The sequence below is a fragment of the Phlebotomus papatasi genome, chromosome 3 (assembly GCF_024763615.1).
Source record: "Phlebotomus papatasi isolate M1 chromosome 3, Ppap_2.1, whole genome shotgun sequence".
NCBI classification, from domain to species: Eukaryota; Metazoa; Arthropoda; class Insecta; order Diptera; family Psychodidae; genus Phlebotomus; species Phlebotomus papatasi.
In genome coordinates this window covers 48,485,300-48,506,232 of record NC_077224.1, presented here as the reverse complement: position 1 = coordinate 48,506,232, position 20,933 = coordinate 48,485,300, and the positions used below count along the sequence as shown (strand labels likewise).

Genomic DNA, 20,933 nt, shown 5'->3' with positions numbered 1-20,933 from the left:
CTTGTTCATAGCCAAATCAGTTCCTGACACTCCACAAATGAGGTTTAATATGTACTAGACTTCCAAAGCATAACTTTCGTGGATTTTTATGAAGATATTTTTACTGAAATGCATTAATACTCCTTTAAAAATGAAACTATTGTAAATTTACGTCACAATTCATTTAAGAACAAGAATTATTCACTACAAACGTCTAAACTGGTTTAAGTCGCGAGATAGTTTCCACCACACACTTTGAACATTTTTCAGGAAACTATAAATTCGATGCGATTCTCTCATATTCACATCTATTGTAATTCTCCGATTTGGACCTACATTATAAAGTAAAGCTTAAAAACCTCAAAATTGGTAATCAAGAAGTAATTTGACTCAAATAGTCCTCAGTTGAGAAATTGTAAAAGCAATTTTGCATTTCATTGATATAAAAATATTTTTGAAGCTTGCACAAACTGAGTGTATTACTATGAACGAATCACATCTACAATAATCTCACACAGCTCACAACTAGATTTTGGGCATATCTGACATAACCTCAATTTTATGTTGTTTTTTACATTTAAGAAAAATGTTGTCCGGGAGAGACTGTTTTGTAAAAATTTTGGCCTGCTCACCCGTTGAACCTCAATCTCTATAATAATCACAATTCCTGCAGCCCCTGCAGCTATAGCGACAGAGGAATCTTCACCAGTGTGTATTCAAAGACGATTTTGAGCATATTCGGCTCCGTAGAAAAATGGTGGAACTCGTGTGATTTTCTTGCTCGCAGGATTTTAGTCACTTTTTTAGCTTAAAAAACTTATTGAACAGTGAAAATTTGGTGAAATTTAAACTTTTCAAGAAAGCACTCACCAGATTGATCGTTACCAGAGTAAAATTTTTATGGAATCAAACAAAAAAGTGATTTTTAGTGTCATAATAATATGTCTCATAGCCTCTACCTACACACTAGAAAAAAATGTGTATATTTGACAGTTTTTCTTCAATATGGACATAAATATATCTATATGTAGAGGCAATTAAAAAAGCTCCAAAAAAGTGTTATTAAAACGTTTTATTTTTTGTAAAAAAGATTTAAAAAAGTATATTTGAATTTCCTTTAAATTTAAACAATGATGTGCAACTGTTAGTGTTCGGTGTAAAATTTACCGTGAAAATGGAGTTCTTAATGATGACGTGATCGAGTACGAAGATGGAAACTTGATTGAATCTTCGCACAAATCGCCACTAAATTTTCATGTTCCTCTAGAGGAAAATCTGTGGATTACCTGGGAGTTTTTGAGGTGGGATTATGAGCCTTGTAAGTAAGGGATTTTTTGGCATAATTGAAGAATTGATACGGTTTGCATGGTTTTCATGGTAATGAGAATAAATCACTCAAATTAAACATAATTTTTGTGTGCAAAATATCAAAGCCTTCCCCTACATTTAGATTTTAAATTTTTAATGAGATTCCCAATAAGAGTTCATTTCAGGAGAAGTATTCCTTTCACACTTTCTTTTCTAAAAAAAAGAGTCACATTTTCATTTATATTTTATGTGTCTTTAAAAAATAAATTATTTTTATCTAACCTTGTCCGAGCTCAGAAACATATTAAATCTTAAAATATATTTTTAACAGTGTAAGTAACTGCCAATTTGAATTTGCTCAGTTTTGGTAAAATTCCCTTTTCGGCTTAAATTCAAGGTAGTGCGCGCGGTCTGGCCAAAACCAAAACAAAAACAACGCAATTTCTTGTACTTTTCATTTATTCTTATTTTATTGTGCTTAAACAAGAGTTTTGTTAAAATGAGTGCCAAAGAAGATTGTGAAACAAGCAATTCTCAGAAAGATATCAGTTTTGGAGGATGTCACGTTAAAAAACGTTGGAATCGCATTGAATCTTCATCTTCTGGGCAGGACAGTGAAGATGAGGTTATAGAGTCTTCTCAGGATTTTCATCCACTTTCGGCAATTGGCAGAAGAACTCTCCTGAACCTCTTCTCAAAATGTGTGGCTAGATCAACTCCTGAACAAAAACGGACCCAACGGATCAGTGCAACAGCAGCAGGGAAGAAGTCTGGGAATGATTTGATGGAGGCTCATGAAGGGTTGAGTAGCTGTGCACAAATACCCAAGAGAACGACTCGATTAACCTTCCTGGATGACACTCAAAGTCCACTTAATCGAGGCAGTTTTAAGAGAAAACACTTGGAGATCGATGACGATGAAGGGGAAGAGAAAAATGAGAAACTTCAGAAAGGGGATGAAGATTCTGAGAAACATCTGGAGTCCCTGATAGAGTGTGACAGTTCAGAGTCGGAGACTGAAAGTTCCCGGATAAATAAGACAATTCCTTCACCATCCAAAAAATTCATTAAAACTCCTTCAACAACAATTGAATGGAATGATTCTTCAGAAGAATCCAACGCTGACCTCACGATAGAAGTCTCTGAAGATACCGACGAAAGTGCAACACTGAGTAGTGACTACACGAGGATCAATGCTGAAGCAGTTAGTGCATATTTCGGATTAAACTTTGTCAACTGCACCATAAACGGAAAAAGCAGCGTTGTCCTCATCAGACCTCGCAGGGAAAGCATTAAAAAAGGCCAAATGGTAGAGGTTGCTCTTCCGGAAACTGCTGTCCAAGTCAAAAATAATACGATCTACGTCGTGGACAAGCACAGAGTGATAGGTTCTCCATGAGGATTACTCTGCAATTGGCTCTAAAAATGTGTAAAATATTTTCAAATCTTGTAAAATCAAATTCATTTGATATTTGTTATTTTTAACGGATTAATAAGATCCCAGAGAACCCAGAGACATTCGAATCGATGCAGGCTTCATCGTTGCATTTTTCTAATAAAAAATATGAGAAAATATAATTTTTTTTAATATAAAATATAAAAAAATTCGACTTTTTAGACCTAAAAATTTATCACAGAAACAATGAATTGTAAATATCTTATCTTGAAAAAATAAAAGAAAAAACTTAAATATTTATAATTCCTTTTTAATTTAAACTTGTAAATTTGCCCGAGAAATGGTCAGTGAAACCCAAAAATCCAAGAAAAAACTGAATAGAAAATCCATAGTTATACATTATGAAAATAAAGAAATCTAAAAATTGCTAGAAAAAATCCAAAAATTGTGTCACAAAATTCAAGAAACACAAAAATTGCACGGCTAAATCCTATAAAGCCAAAAACATGCTTCGCAAAACCTGAAAAATCCAAAAACTGCTTTGCGAAACTCGAAAACCCCAAAAAAAATGCATCTAAAAAACCCGGGAAACCTAAAAAAAACTTCAAGAAACCCAAAAAATATTGCAAGAATCCCGAAAACACCAAAAAAAAATGCATTGCGAAACTAGAGAAATCCAAAATTTGCGAAGCCAAATGAACCCAAAAAAAAATGAATCGCGAAAACCAAAATAAACATCGCGAAACTGGATAATGCGTTTTTTTTTATGGATCCATAAAAATTACGGGTAGTACACTCAGTTCCGGGATTATGCAGATCTTCGGGATCGAAAAAAAACGCGCGAAATGATATCGTCAGTTAAATCAGCATTTATCGTAATTTCATTTTTGCGATTTTGATATTTGGAATCAGCGTAATTTTGTTTATTAAACGCACTTGAGAAAAAGAAACTTTTATAATCCCAATCAAAATTATTTTAAACAAAAATTATCGTAAGTGCCCTTAATTAAGAAAAATTTATCAGAATTTGTCGTAACTTCCATTTTTGGGGAAGGTACGACAAATTTCCATACAAAATTTTCAATAATCAGCATTTGCCGTAAAGCTGTCTATACACTGGGAAAAATATGGATGAGTGGCCCTTCAATAATACTAAGCTGTCTATACACTGGGAAAAATATGGATGAGTGGCCCTTCAATAATACTATTGATAAAAAGCTTCAATTATTGAAGAGAATTATTGAAGAAAATGCCTCCACACAGGAACTAATACGTTTCAATATTGACAGTTCGTGTCATCTCTCAAGTTTTCTTGCGGCTTGAGATTATTTTTCGTGAAAATTTATTATTTGGCTGCTGGAAAAGCGTGGAAAGTGTTTGTTGAAGTTCATTGAGATAGTGTTTAGTGAATATTAGTGGAAAATTGTCCAAAAGTGCGAAGGAGAAGTGTTTTCGAGAGATGTTTTTTGTAGTGGGATTCAACCAAGTTTTACTAGAAGTTTTCACTCGTTTTTTTTTTAATTATTGGTAGTAAACCTCTTGTGCATCACTGTAGAGTTATTTAATACCATATTCCAATTTCCAAAATGATCCGACACATATCCGGACGACAATAAAGTTTTTCAGAACTTCGAGACATAAAACATAACCTCAAACTTTGCTCAAAATAAATTTCTGAAAAGTGTACAGCAGCAGGAAAATTCTGTAATTCACAAGAGTGAAAAGCATCAGTGCGATGTGTTTGTCGTTCTAGAGAAGTGGTGAAGCAGTTTGAATTGCTGACTGAGGGATTTGCTAGCTGTGCTCAGTTTCCTTGATGGAGGTATTGAAGTGCTGAAAACCGAATAGGGTAACAATCTGACAGAAGCTGCCGGAGCCGGACGGGTGCATGCTGCGAGTCCAGTGTCGGCTGAGAAGTTAGCCCACATCGTCCTGATGATGAAAAAACGCGAAGTTTTTCCCTGATGAGGCAGGTGAGGGACATGTGGCTGCTGTGAGTCTAGCCTCGGCTGAGAAGTTATCCTTGATCACCCTGATGATGCAAAGACTGCGAAGTTGTCCCTGACAACACTGTAGAAAGTGCCAGTGGGATGCAGGATCCAACAGTTGGTGGTTTAAATACATCCGGATGTCTTTATTTCCACATCCAATAAACATTCTCTTCATTTAGAAGTTGAGGGACCCTCATATCCGGCTGTTGGATTATATATATTCACAAGCAGGGACTGTTCTGACTTGTAAGTGCTTCTGCTGCCCAAAGGTTCATGGATACACTCAGAAGCTCTTCCTGAGATTCACAGAAGAGAGTTGCAGACAGATTATGGATACGACTCTGCTCCAGAAGTACAGAAAAATCTCAGAGAAACAAAAAATTATTGTATGTATAAAATTGTGAAGACTTTTTTATTTAAAATTTTTTTTATTAAAAAAATAAAATTAACAAAAAAATAAACAAAAATCTCTTTCTTTTTTCCAATATTGTGTCACTTCAACTGTGGCTCCCAGTCTCTTTGCTTGATAAGATCTCGCGCCTTATCTATTCCTTGATATTTTCCTTGTCTGTCAGCCAGTGTTCAGGTTTATATTGAAGAGATCCACGGGTTGTGTTCCAACTAAAAAACTCACGGGACCTGCTAATGCAATAGAATGTCTCACTTCCATCCCAATTCAATTCTTTACCTTGATCTGTTCTCCAGCTGGATGCTGGGATTGAGATCTGCTTTGTCTCAGAAGCCTCAATCCATGTCCAGATGCTCAATTTACCCCCAATTTATATCTGAACAAAAACTTTCACCAAAACTGGGGTGAATTCCACTAGGAAGTTACATTCCCTGAAACACACTTTTTCCTTTTTGAACTTGCACCAAAATCGACAAATAACATTTTTCGAATATTCTGCAACACAAAATATTCGAATTTGCGTGAAAACGAAAATTAATATATTGAAGAAAATATCTAATGAACTTGATATCGACCATTTCTTCCATATTCCACTTCAATAATATTATGGAAGAATAATATTGATGATATTTGTCTCAATGTGTAGGGGTAAACAATATTGAAAGACAATATGGAAGAAAAGTCATCCATATTGAAACGAATATTGAAGAAATTGCCTCCACATTAGACAAATTTTCTTCAATAATCCAAATTCATGTCCATATGTTTTGCTAATGTGTAGGCAATTTTCATCAATATTAAATATTTATTGCAAATATTGATGAAATAAAGGCCCTTATTATCACTAGAATAATTCAAATTGAATAATGCATTTTAGAAAATTGTCGTAACTGCCAGAATCTCCATACATTGGAAGTTACGGCTTTATAAGCGATGCAAGTTACGATAAAATATTATTGTGTTTCTTCTAACATATTTCTCAATATTGCAGCTTTTGAATAATTTTATAAAGATTTTCTCGAGTTAACTTACAGTTTATTAGTGCCACTTTTATTATTTTGACTCAAAAGTATCGCATTCGGGGCTCATTTTTAAGAAAAATAATATTGAACTGAAAATTTCCTCACCTGAAAAGTTGTCAAAAGAAAGTTACGACAAATGCTGATTTAACTGACGATATTACTCATCAAGAAAATTTGCATACCCGTAGGGGCTTTCTTTTGAATGAATCGGCCGTAGAACGAATTTCGCGCGGAAAAAGTACAGTAGGCTCTCACAAATTCGGGCATTTGGACCAAAATGTCACCCGAATTAGAAAGAAATTCGGGCGACAAACTTTTTGAAATGCAACGATTTTTTATTCATCTGCATACACTGAGAAAAAACGGGGATGCAATTAACTTTTTTCCTCATAACTTTAACACTTTTTAGGTGTAAAAATATATTAACATTTTTTAGTGTTAATTTTACACCTTTTTAAGGGTAAAAATAACATGAAAAAAGGTTACTTTAACCCCTAATACACCTAAGAAGCGTAATATTTACACCGATTTTGGATCAATACTGCAGGGTAAAATTAACATTTCCGGAATGTTATTTTAACTTTTTCGGATTTCTCTCACTCAGTGTACTCATGTTGAGTTGACATACTCATATATGTGTAACACAGAGCAAAAATGATACATATCATATGGCAACAGCATAGGATATGTGTCATTTTTGCTCTGAGCTCCATATATTGGAAATTTCATATAAACCCTTAATAATGCAAAATGTGCAAAATCATATCAAAACTAAGACAAACCATGACAAATTTGAGCATATTAGCTTCATTTGATAATCATTATCAAACTTAAAAAATGTCAACAAACTTTTTTCAAATTTAACTGCTGCCCGAATTAAAAAGTAGACTGATCTTAAAAGAGCCGAATTAGCGAGAGTCTATTGTAGTAAAAACAAAAAGATTCAACTGTTTAATAGAAATGCATTAGCAAACAGTACCTTTTGGCCAGAGTTCTTCAATAAATTGTTAGAATATTTAAAAAATTTACCTTAATAAAAGAAATTAAAGTATTATTCTGAAAAATAAGCACAATGTTTTCAAATTTCCCGCGTCGCAAAATAGTATACATTCAGGCGTATTTTAAAAATGATTTCATAAATTGACTCCCAATGGTAGGCAAACCTGCATGATTGTATGTGCAAAATTCCGTCACATGTGAAGTGCATCCCGAAATCCTGTAATTCTGAAGTGTATAATGCCGGAACTGAGTGTAAATTTAATATGGGTTATGCAGATGAACAAAATACAGACAGTTCTGGCTTCAGTGAAAACGACTTGAAAGAATTTGATATAAATTTGCCTACTATTGGGAGCTCATGTATAAAATAATTTTTGAAATGCCCCTAAATGTATGAAAATATTTTCACGCGGTAAATATACAGGGTGGCTGAAAAAAATGCAACAACTTTCAGAACGCATATCTGTCAAACCGCTGGAGACAGCGGTTTCATATCTTGCATATTGGTAGTTCATTTTATTGGCTGAAAGCCCACAAAAGCATTTTCGATAATATTTTGTAAAACTTTTTTAAATCGTAATGGAACACAAACGTGAATAATTTAATGTCGCTATTTTTTGCAGGAAATGCGGAAGTAACTATCGTTAGGGCTCTTCAAAACCATGAATGTAACTAAACTTTCCGTTTTTCGAAACATAACTTGGTAGGGGAAAGTGGTCTGCCTTTGAATGTGGCAGCCTTTGAATATTGTAATTTTTTCATTTTTCTTTAAAGCATAAATTCTTTTCTATTAACTATTAGATAGCTATTCATAATCCTCACAAGTCATCAAAAAATGCAGACCCTAGCTCTTATTTTCTAGGTACTAGGGCAAAAAAACGAATCTGAGCTCTAAACTGTAATTTTGATGTTCCACAATTCATGTGTTTTTTCATAATTAAAATAATTTTTCGAACAAATCTTCTATTGTGAGTAATAGAAGGTTATTCTTGGATGGTATTTCTTCAAATACATTTTGATTCAGATGAGACAAATTTTGTGAGTGATAAAAGTTTGCAAATATTGCTCTGCGGCAGCCTTTGAATCTTAATGTTGTGTGCCTTTGGATCCTCTCTTTCCATGTATTGAAACATCTGACAGCTTCCTGTCCGGGAGCAGAATAGAACTCCTACTTTGGTCTGACGAATGTCATACAAATACTTATAAAATGCTATCTTGCTCCGGCCGAGATGTTTCAAACTGACAATTGTCAACTTCAATGGCGTTTTATTACAAATTTTCAAGTGAAAAACAATGCTTCAGAAAAATGTAAAAAATGTTTTTGTATAATGACTTTTGACTACAGTGGTGGTTTTATTGAGTGCATTAGGGTTCATGCTAATCAATTATAGGCCGTTTAATGTTACAGCCCTAATATTCTCAGTGAAAAATTAAGATTCAAAGGCTGCCCAAACACATTCAAAGGCAGACCATGCAGGCTGCCTTTGAATATATCGACATAACATTTTTAAGTTCCTCACCAGGAAAAACTGAGGACTTGCGAGTCCTGAATGGGGTAAGCATAGAAGCTTAAGGAACAAGAGAATATTTTGGTGTAGTGAAAAGTAAAACTCATGTTGTAGTTTACTCTGAAAAAAATCTCAAATTTTGAACATCATTTTTCGTTCAAAGGCAGACCACTTTCCCCTACAGGGATACTAATAACATTTTAAAATGCTTTGATGGAGGTCTAAAAAAATTGCTTCATCGCTAGTCATCGTTCTTAAAGTGAAGGAGCGAATTGAGCGAAATCTGCGTCACATTTGCAGATAAACGATCTGTGAGACGCTTAGATCGCAAATAATCATGAAATAAATATTGTTAAAGGATCTCTATATGAAGCCTTAAAAACCCTGAAAAGGACGAGATTTCATCGATTCTAAAAAAAAATTATGCTCGATCGACGAAGGAGTAAATTCGCTTGCACGTTCCTGGTCAGTTCCAGAATGTCAGTTTTTCTTAAAAGAAAAATTTTCAATTGAGCAATAGATGTGGAAACAAAATGATTGGGTATATCTAAAGGAAAGATCATACGATAATTTAGACGTTCGAATGACTACCGGAAGTTAAGGACCACCTTATTTGAAGGTCTGGCCTTCCTTGAAGACAAATTATAGCTTTCCACTGGAGTTTTTAGGCTGTACCGTCAAAACTAATGCCAATGTGTTTCAAGAAATTGCCCTGGAAGAAGTGTTGGAGTCGTAGACAAACAAAAATTTTAGTAAGAAGTAATGGAAGTTCCAACAGGACTCGACAACGCTGCAGAAATCACGCGCCGAACAAGATTTACCTAAAAAAAATGTTTCGCAGTTCATTTTGGGAACACAATGACCTCAACGATTTTAGGATGCAAGATCGTTTGACTCCTCCAAAAGAGGAATTTTGTTGGTCAAGGTTAGGACTAAAAAGTAGCAAAGTGTCGATGAGCTGAAGGCAGCCCTTCCTCGTGAATAGTAGGACATTCAGAAGGCTGCATTCGTGCAAACTGAGATAGCGCTTCCGACAAACTTAAGACCATAATTAAGTCAAAATAAGATCGTATTGAACAAAACCGATAATATTCTAAAATTTTGATGTATTTACTACCATTTTTTCTTTATTTCAAAAAAGTTGAACAAAAAATGAAGATAAGCGCTTTAGTTTGTTGCACTTTTTTTCAGCCACCCTGTAAATATATATACACATATATATATACACATATATATAAAGTAATCAATCACAATATCTTTCTCTTCAAATAATATAATATTATTAGTAAATATAAGAAGAAATTTATATGTATTTGTCACATTTATTTATAATAATCTTCGTTAACAAAACATATCCAAGAATGATTGCTGAACCTCGATTTTCCTTAAAACTATAATTTAAACTTTCGAATTTGTATAATGTACTTCGGGCAATTCATTAGGAATTTTGTAGTGTTTCGTTTGCATTGCTATGTAAATTTTAAGAGCAATTATTATGAAAAGGATTATCGCAATGGCGAGGACAATATACCAGACCATTCCAAAAACATTGTTTAACGTTCCATTGCCATCCGACTCTACGGATTCTTCAAAAACGTCTAAGACATGTGCGTTTATCGTAGAAGAACTTGGAATATCATCAGACACATTTTCCAGGTCGTTTTCTGCATCATTTAATTGAGCGGAAAGTGTTGAATTCTCGAGATCTTCTTCGGGAACTTCTTCGATATCAGAATAATCTGTTGAGTCATTCGAGAAATCCGTAGTTCTTAAGGTGGATGAAGAAAGTGTAGTTGTCTCTTCAATTACAGGTGTTGTCGTTGAAGTCAAAGTTGATGTTGATGGCTCAGTGGTTGTCGTTGTTATTTCCTCCGTGGTTGTCGTTGTTATTACCTCCGTGGTTGTCGTGGTTGTTGCCTCTGTGGTTGTTGTAGGTGGTTCCAAGGTTTCTCCCTCAGCAAGACATAGCATTTCTCCCAAAAAATTAACTTCCATAAAGGGTTCAAGGCATTTGCATATATTTGGTTGACTGCAAACACTCCTTCGGGGACAATCGTCTTCGCAAAATGGAACACATAAATCTTTATGTTTTGCAAAGCTCCATTGCTTTTTGTATCCTGACGCACATTTGCAGACATTTGGTGCAATGCATGTCCCAAAGTCGCATTCATCGCAATATGGAATGCACCTTCGAAAATATAAAGTTTAAAAATATACTAAGGACTAATAAGATAGCAAATTTCTTTACGGTCAGCAAGATGAACCTAAGGAATTATAGGGTTTTAGACAGACCTGAGGATTAGTCGAGAGACGGTTTATTTAGTGAGTTTCGATTTATAAACGAAAAAATTATAGAATTACATTTTTAGCCTGATAAGAAGCATAAAATGGACAAATAAATTCAATATTCAAATAACATAAATCAAGTACCTATGCGTGACCGACGGATTTGGAAAAGGATATATCCAGATTGAAAATTCTAAGATCTTTTAATTACATAAAATCTTGACCAAATAAGCTGACGAAAGCCAGCTTATTAAGTTTTGATAATGAAAAAAATCAAAATTTTGAATATTCCGATCATATTTAGGTGTATGGACCGAAGTCAGACTAAAAGTTTTGCCCAGTTCTCACCAATTCCCAAAGGTTACAAAATCTTAAATAACAAGTGATTTTATTGTTTTTCCGAGATCTTATATGGATCATTTTGTCCTCGATAATCAATCCTAAGTCAAAATTTTCCAAAGAATCTTAACTGATATAAAATTAGAGAAGTTAAGCCATATTGTTAAACCTTAAGTCTGAAGGCCATATTAAAAAATATTGCTAGTGCTATACTTTTGTTGCTAAAATGTCAGATTTGTTTGTCTCTTTCTAACAAACAAGTTTGTAAAAGTTTGTAATTTTCCTCAAACATTGTTCGTAAAATGATCATTTACAAGCTTTTTTTGTACTTTAACAAACATTTGTTCGTAAAAACTTCGTACAACTTTGTCATTTGTTCTTAATTTTTTGTCAGAGAAACAAAAATCTACGAACAAAAGTTTGCAAAAGAATAAAAAAAAAATGCTTGAACAATGTTTGTGAAAAGGTACAAACCTTTACGAACTTGTTTGTAGGTTATACGATTTACGAGCATTTCGTAAGTCCCTAGAAGGTATTCACTTATCCAAACAATTTTACAAAAATATAGAATGTAGAAGGACATTGCAGTCCCTACTAAAATATTGCAGATATTTATATGAGTACCTTATGAAACGAAACAAGAACTTAAAGAAAATTTTTCTTCATCTTGAATTATTTACTGACTTATATTTTTTTTACAGGAAGAGTAAAGTTCAACTATAAGAAATTGACACATTTAAGTTATTTTTAGTTTAAATTTACAAAAATGAGAAGATAGGGTAAAATGAGGTAATTTGGAACTACAGTGGGACCTCGATAGAGTCAATCCCCGATAGAGTCAATCCCCGATAGAGTCAATCTCCAATAGAGTCAACAGCTATTTTTTTACTCTACGGACTCCGATAGTCAATTTTTTCATTCTTATTGAACTAATAACATTGTATGCCTTTTTCGAAATTAAAATCAGTATTTTGGTATATCAATGTAACGTTTTAATTTAAACACAAGAAAAATAATACAGTAGAGTCTCGCTATAGGCCATCGCTCTATAGTCCACAATTTATCGACCGTTGATTTCAAAACACTGATTTTAAGTTAGGTTATGTTTTTTAGTATGCGACATGCATAATTATTTTAATATTTTTGGCAAACTTTATTAAGTAGTTGTGATAATTGTGATCCACAATGAAGAGAGCAAGGACAAGTACCACAATCGCAAAGAAAGTGGAAGCCGTCGAGCAATTTCAATACTAAAAATCGTTGATAATTTTAAAAAATTACATGGACTATAGTGCGACCCAAGTGTCAAATTTGAAACCAAATATGGACTATAGCGAGACTCTACTGTATTATGATAAAATTCGTATATTAACCGTGTAATAAATTTTTTGACAAAATAATTTTATTTTCGTGATTTGAGGCGTTTTGACCGATTGAAAGATCTCTTGTGTTTTCTCTTCTGTCTTAAGATTTTTTGATTAAGCTCTATGATCCCGTATGACGTGTTTTTCTGTAATCACAAAAAAAAAAAGATTTTGGCGGTGAAGGGGAGGGGTAGAGAGGAAATGATGGTCATAATAATAATCCCCAGGTTGACTTATTAGGGGGTCATCTAAAGACTCCAGATATCTCTAACGATTTAGCGCCCATTTTTCAGTAGAAGAAGAAAATGAGAAAAATTGGTTTTATTGCTCTTTTTGTGAAGTTTAGAGCCATAGTTATGCCATAATGAAAAGAACAACTATCAATCTCTTCTTTTATACAATAAAAGTTTAAAATAAATTCTAATTAATAACGTTATTTGCATCAGAATTTTCAACAATTAAATATCTACCGGAGCTCTTCTAAAAAAAAGTGACAAAAGAAATCTTTAAGACACCATTCCCTTATCTCAACATCGTGGATGGACCTCAATATTATCACATATAGGGGAGACTGGGGCAAAATTAGTGAAAACGAAAATTTCAATATTCACTATTTTCTAAAATGTCTAAAATAAAAGAGACTGAGGCTTGAAATTTTTATTGCAGATAGCTTTCATGAACCTTCTTAAACTTACAAAGTTTCAAGAGATTCGAGGAAGGATTGTAAAATAAAAAATAATGAAATTTTGAGCCCTATTTTGAATATTTGGCTTACAGAAAATCAATACTGATTAGCTCAATTTAAATACATTTTTCGTTAAGAGAGAAAAATTATCTGGGACAAAGTTGTAGAGGAATAAATTTCCTTTAAAAATTTGTCTATTTGATATTTTTAACGTTTGCGAGAGTAAAACGTCACAAATTATCCAAAGACTGACAAAATTTGCCCCAGCAATTTTGAGTACTCCACAAAATCGACTTTTAGAAAATGATTCGAAAATTGCATTTTTTTCGAGACAGAGGAAAATAGTCTTCTGCAATGTTGTAGAGCAGTAAATTTCCTATAAGAATATGCTCATTATAAAAAGGTTTAAGTTTTCTCAGAGCTCATGAAAGAATTAAATATGCGTTTTGACAAGTTTTTCCCCAGTCTCCCCTACAGTAATTTTCACTGAGGATACTTACTAATACCAAAAACATTCTGTAAAATGTGTAAAATCATTCCTTAATCTCCAACTTTTGCCCAAACATACGACTTTTGGAGCAGAAGGTGTAGAATTTATGGGTTAATTAAACAAAATATTCTACTATAGTGTTAAATTTATCAATTATCTAGTACAAACATAAAATAATACCCCTTTATATCAAAATTTCACATTTTAATTGATTTTCTTCGGACTCCAGTAGACTCACCGAATCTAATGGTGTCAACAGGCCTGAAAATAATTAGTTGACTCTATCGAGGTCCAACTGTATTTACAATTTGGGACATTTGAGATTTTCTCACTGTTTTAGAGATTCAAAAGGAGGAAAAGCTGTTCCTGTTCTTCTTAAAAATCTTTTTCTTCTATTTTGTGGTCTTTGTTTTCTCTTTGCTCACCTGAAACGATGAAAAAGTCTCAAATGTCCCAAATTGTAAATGGTTCCAAGTTACCTCATTTTACCCTATGTGTGTGAGATATCCTTTTTCTCATTTGGTTCATTTGTTTTAAATATTATTTACACACAAAAAAATTGATATGGAAATGATGAATAATATTTAATTTTAATTTCAAGGGAATTCACCACAATTTACTGAAAACTTCAGCGCCTTCATACAATCGTTTTATCATTATTTGAGTGTGCGATTAGGGTTTTAAAACTTACTTGTTTGTGGCTTCTTTTGAGAAGATTTTATACCCAATGTTGCATTGGCATGTATTTGGAGCCACACATCTTGAATTTATGCAGGAATTCTCACAAATTGGAACACACTCCCCCAATTCCTCAGAATATCCCGCACAGCAAACCCGCTTGGTGACTACTTTCCTCACCAACTGTCAAAAAAATTTGTAAAATTTTTATTAAAAAGATAATTAAAATATTCGACCTTTTTACCTCGTCCTTCCATTCTGTATCAGGATATTGTTCTCGTTTTTTGCAAGATCTGTTCACACTAAACCAATGACACTTCACCCATTTATCACGATATTTTATTACATTAACTTTTCGTTTTTCCCAAACGTATTCTCTAAAAAAAAAAAAATAAAAAAATAGAGTAAGAAAAAAAAAATAACAAGGTTTATTTGATAAAAATAATAACTTCCTACACTTCAGGTATATCACACCACTGTCCCCAACACTCGAAGATTAGTCCAAGGAGAACCACTAGGATTATTGCCCTGTTCTGCAACATTTTACACAGTATTACATGCACATCACTTGTGAGTTCACGAGTAAATGATTAATCCAGAATTATAATGGTGAAGAAATTGCGAAAAATTTGTCATTACTGTGGATTACTATCAGCTCTTGTTTCCGTTCTAGGATTGTGTTTTTCTCACAAGACCCTCGATTGAGCGCGAGAATGCGAAACACTGACCGAAATGATAAGTTTGTCTTAAGGAGAGCCCTATCTTGAGCTTAAAATCTGCGAACAAGGCGAACAATGACTCAGAGCTTCTTCAACCCAATTTTTGTTTTCTTCAGTAACAAATGAGAAAGAAAATTTAGAGTTTTCTGAAAATTTTTTGAAAATGTCCATTTCATTTCTGTAATTTTTAAACATAATGTGGCTAGTCACTGACTTTTCGACTTCCTTAATGAATTGTGTGATCAATTATTTCATTAAAAAATAATAATAAGTAAAAGGTAGTCGAATCGGTCGAATCGATGTGATTTTTTTCACTATTAAAACCGATTACAGTAGAGTCTCGCTATAGGCCATCGCTCTATAGTCCACAATTTATCGACCGTTGATTTCAAAACACTGATTTTAAGTTAGGTTATGTTTTTTAGTATGCGACATGCATAATTATTTTAATATTTTTGGCAAACTTTATTAAGTAGTTGTGATAATTGTGATCCATAATGAAGAAAGCAAGGACAAGTACCACAATCGCAAAGAAAGTGGAAGCCGTCGAGCAATTTCAATACTAAAAATCGTTGATAATTTTAAAAAATTACATGGACTATATAGCGAGGCTCTACTGTATTTCTTATACAAGGTCAATTTTACTTTTATCTAGTTATGTATAGGGGAGACCGGGGCAAAAAGTCACAAATCGAAAAATTCAAAATTCAATATCTTCCAAGGTAAAAAAGATAGTGGCTCAAATTTTTTTCTATAGATAGCCTCCATAGATCTTCTTCAATGTCGTAAGTTTCTTAGAATTCGAACAAGGAATTCAGAAAATAAAAAATATAGAAATTTTTAGCCCTATTTTTGAAATATTTTCCTTGCAGAAGATAACAATTATAACCTACTTATTTTCCAAAATTGATGCACTGGTGAATATTTTCTAAATAATTTCGATTTTTTGTATACGAATCCTCTATCTATTTTAAAATTTCACAAAAGTTCTTTTCTCCAGAAATCCTTTTATTAAAAATACCCACTTGGGATAAAAAGTAACAAAAGGTATAGAGCAAAAAGTAACAAAAAAGCGAAGCAATTTCTGATGTCTCACGGCGAAAAGAAACGTCTTTACCATGTCTCGCCGCTTGTTGTTTACATTGGTCAAACGATTTGCAGTCTTTTGTGTGTTTTTTTCTAAAATACCTTGAAAAGCGCTTTTCTCATTTTCTCACTTTTCTCGCAGAAAAAACGGTGTTTTACAAAGGTGTAGATGAATAAATTTTCTATAAAAATATGTCCTCTAGGTATTTTTTCAAATTTACGGAAGCTCGTAATTAAGCGAATCAAAATATGATAATACCCATTGTCTGGTACTATTTGCCCCAGGATTTTTGAGAATAGTCACAAAATTACCTTTTAGAAATTGGCTCGATAAACGTATTTCCTTACAAAATAGAGGAAAATTACTTTCACAAAGTTGTAGAGCGATAAATTTCCTATAAAACTGCGCTAATTAGAAATTTTTGAAGCGTTCGAGTAGCTTGTAAAAAATAAAATATCTGTTTTGTGATTTTTTGCCCCAGTCTCCCCTAATATTTAAAAGAATTATGTCCACTGTATCCAGTTCAGTTATTCCTACTTTTTTTCACTAAAATCAAAGTTCGAAGTTTACTCGAGTGTCGTCGATCCGTCGATCTCGTACACGTGTGCGACAAGTAAGTTTACAAAATTAGTGTTTCCAGTAGGGAAATTCTGTAACAGTATGACAATGTCATACGACAAATTTTATTTTTTTTATGTGGTAAATTCGGAAGGACTAATTAAAAATCTGACTCATATCAGTTATTGAAAACTTCAAATAGCTGCTTACAATGGCCATTAGATGCTCACTAGGTTTTAATGTAGTTCTATTCCAGAATTTAAAATGAAAATTTGTCATATGACCTTGTCAGATCGTTAGAGAATTCCCTTACAGTACAGTACACTAAAATTTACCACTGCTGGAATTATCTGTAGGAAATTTGTAATGTTACACGAGCTTAAACGAACGCTATACGGTAGAGTTTCACAAATTTGAGCTCTTAAAATTTGAACGACACGGTTGAATTCAAAATGTAAAATTTGAGGTTATGTGAAGAAAGTTTTGCATGGAGTCTGAATTAGAACAATTTTTCACCATAGTGTGTCCTCGATATTATCGTATTATATTCCGTATAATTCGTACGCGATAAATTCCATTTGTTTCACAATTATTTAAATATACAGTGCCCCCTCTCTAATCCGGATCGGCGTAATCCGGACGAGTTATCAACGGTTACATTTAAAGCAACTTTGAGGTCATGTCCGAGCGAGCGCAGTTAGCAAAAAAAGGTAGCGTTTTCAGCATATTTTTGCTGAAAATGCTGCCTTTTTTAGCTAAGTGTGGTCGCTGGGGTATGCATGCGTGTTCATAAATGAAAATAAATTATTTTGTGTTGTTTTTGTTTAATAAATTAAGTATAATAGCATAGAATTCCCTAATTATGTATTTTTTAGTCTTCTTTAAAACTTTTATTCTAATTCTACAAAAAAACTTGTATTATATTTTCGAGACATTGAACAAATTCAAAAAATTCACCCGGATAATGAAGCGGACATCTTTCATGTACTGAGAAAAAAAGAGGGTGCGATTAACATTTTTCCTCAGAAATTTAACGCTTTTTATGTGTAAAAATATATATCAACATTTTTTAATGTTGATTTTACACCTTATTAAGGGTAAAATTAACATGAAAAAGGACACCTTTAACACCTAATACACCTAAAAAGGGTAATATTTACACCGATTTTGGATCAATACTGCAGGGTAAAATTAACATTTCCGGAATGTTATTTTAACTTTTTCGAATTTCTCTCCCGAATAACGAAGCGGGCACTGTACATTGATATATTCCCTAAAGTTATTTTTCTCAATTTAGGGAAAGTGCATTCATGTCATCTATACCCCCTAAATGCTCAAATTTGAGGAACTTTACTGCACTCCATAAGAGCGTTCTGACACTTAAATTCCACGATTCTTCGCCAAAAATCGGGTCGAAGTGCCGAATAAATATCGCATGTTTAACATGCCGATCTGTCGATTTCTGGTCAAATTGTGCCGATTTGTAGATTTATTATTATTATTTTTATCTATTTTATACAGAATATGTCAATAGTGAAATTCATTTCGAAGGACTAGCAAGTAGAAAAGTGTCCCAGGCTTTGCGAAACGCTCGAACTCGTGACTTAGATACTATACCTCTAAAATGCTTTCGCATCATTTACTGTATACTGGTTCTTAACAGATCAATAAATTACTCAAAAAAAAACCCATAAAATAGTATTAAGAGTTATAGAATTAATTTTCGAACAATAATGACTTAGGCTTATAACCGGTTCATTACCGGTTCACAACCAATTTGAACTAATTCATAAATCACTCAAAACATTGCCCAAAATACGCCTCAGGAGTCATATAATTGAATTTCGGATAAAAACAATAGTTATAGGTTATGAACAGGTTCATTACCGATTCATAACCGATTGGAATTGGCTCAAGTTTGTCAAGAACTCCAAGACCTTTCCAATGAGGCCAAGCCCAGACATTATTCGGTTGAGAAATAATTTCTGCAGAGCCTTTTAAACCTTTGACATTGAAAAACGTTTTTAAAAATAATTCAACGGTATTTTTAATAAAGGTCATAAACATTACAGAATTCCGCGTACTGTTCTAATTATATCAAAATTTTATTATCTTGGGTAATTTGGAAAGGTATCTTTGCTTGCTACAACTCTTCGGATCACCAAAATTTGATATAACCACTTCAACGTTTCATTAAATACAGTAGACTTTCTCTCAATTGGGCATTTGGGGCGAAATGTCATCCGGTTTATCGATTGATTTGGGCGTCAAAGCCTTTATAAATTCCACAAAAAGCGCTCAATTATAAAGAATCACGATAAAATAGGAAGAACTACAGCGAATTTGACCAATTAGCTAAATAATTAAACGTGAAAATTGTCAACAAAATTTTTCGCCCGATTGAGCGAGAGTCTACACTATAGAAAAATCAATTTCGAAAATTCGATGTCGAATATTTCGAAATTTTCTGAACTATCGCGTCTACTCAAATTACATCAAGCTTCTGGATTCTCGAGTTTCGCAAAACATTTCTAGGGCGACGAGTTACTCCATTTAGGCCTCCTGCTGAGAACAGTTTGTTCAATGTGATTTTTTATCCTCAAAATTCTACTCACATTCTGGATTTTGAACACTCCGAAATTACCCAACTAACGCTTAAGCCGCCATAAACTTATCCGGGATTTTGCTTTAACCGTTGAAAATCTTCAAAGGCCGATAATTTACTTAAGGTCAAGAAGAATATGAGCGTCCATTTATTAATAAAACTTTAACTTTTATCATATATTAGTACTTGCCTCTGAAACTTTCGAGTATAATTTCCCTGTTTTTTAGTTTTAAGAAAAAAAATTAAGTAGATTTCAATTTTTTTTTTATTGAAAAAGTTTTTAAACATTTTTTATTCACAATAATCAGTACTTTAAAATAACATTAAAAATAATTAGTTTTGTTTTCAAAGCTTTATAAATATTGAATTAATCTATTAATAAAATTTATTTTCTCTTGTGCAAAAATTCGTTTACGGTCCTCGATACATTTTCATGATAATCAATTTATAGAACATAATGTACATAATGGTAAACCGCCATGCTTTTAACATTTTTCCACAGGTTGAATCAAGACTTGGTCTGTTTGATATCTCATAGTATAAGATGAATTGTCTGTAATAATAAATAAATGATTAATATATTGTCTTTTCTAAATTATTTATTAAAATAATACTCACAATTTTGAGATTCTTTTCGTTTTTCCCACCAAATTATTGTTAAAATTGTGAAAATAGTAAGTAAAAGTATCAGAATTATTCCAGAAAGTCCCTTAATTAAAAGGTCCTTGTCATACCCTGAATCATCTGAAGGACTTTCTACAGTTTCCGTTCTCGTATTTTCCTCAGTGATCGTGCTAGCTATCGTATTAGGGATCGTGTTAGGAATCGTGCTTGTTTCTCTCTGCGTTTGAGACTGAAGCGTGGTTGGAAGTGTAGGACATACACAAGAGAGTAGCTCATTTGACCATTCCGCCCCAATGGGACATTCACAATTCCCGTCTATGCAATTTCCTCCATTACATTTGCTTACACAGGATTTTATGGTGCATGTTCCATTTCCGTCTTTCTCATATCCTGCATCGCATTTACAGTTGTGGGGTTCCTGGCAGTGTCCAAATCCGCATTTATCGTCTCCACAGAAAGGTTCACAAATATGCGTTTCGGGATCTTCAACGTAGCCCTTGTGACACTGACACTTGTTTGGTTCTATGCAATCTCCATTAACACAGGAAGTGCAAAAAGGATTGCATATATTGGTTTCATCTGGTGATTTATTGTATCCTTCCCAGCAAGTACATTCGTCGGGCGCAGTACAGTTTCCGTTAATGCACTGATCCTTACATAAGGGCAAGCATGTCTCATTGTTTTTCAGAAAATATCCTTCACAGCAAGCTACAAATTTGTTTTCTTCTGCAACAACTTTGTCTACAGTTTCGTATTTCGTAACATTTCGCCAAAAGGGACATTCTAGTTTGGCCGTTGTAAAGGGGCATTGTTTTTTGAAGAGCTCTTTGGTCGTGTAAGGTTTCTGCTCCTTTATAATTTTTTGTGTTCTAAATAGAGGAGAGGA

At 33.3% G+C, this 20,933-nt stretch overlaps 2 protein-coding genes across 2 annotated transcripts; both read right to left on the bottom strand.

Annotated features, from left to right (window-relative positions):
* Positions 1–9,914: 9,914 nt before the first annotated feature.
* On the bottom strand, positions 9,915–15,039 carry LOC129808045 (uncharacterized). Its single transcript, XM_055857710.1, has 4 exons — positions 14,911–15,039; positions 14,699–14,831; positions 14,468–14,637; positions 9,915–10,800 (listed from the first exon to the last, which is right to left on the bottom strand). The coding sequence occupies exons 1-4, from the start codon at positions 14,994–14,996 to the stop codon at positions 10,011–10,013; spliced, it is 1,179 nt and encodes a 392-aa protein (XP_055713685.1). The 5' UTR covers positions 14,997–15,039; the 3' UTR covers positions 9,915–10,010.
* A 4,631-nt stretch (positions 15,040–19,670) lies between these two features.
* Positions 19,671–20,933, bottom strand: LOC129806707 (cell death abnormality protein 1-like; the record flags this gene model as incomplete). Its single annotated transcript, XM_055855479.1, has 2 exons — positions 19,671–19,976; positions 20,042–20,933. Coding segments are annotated over 2 exons (960 nt in total), but the record flags the coding sequence as incomplete, so codon positions are not given.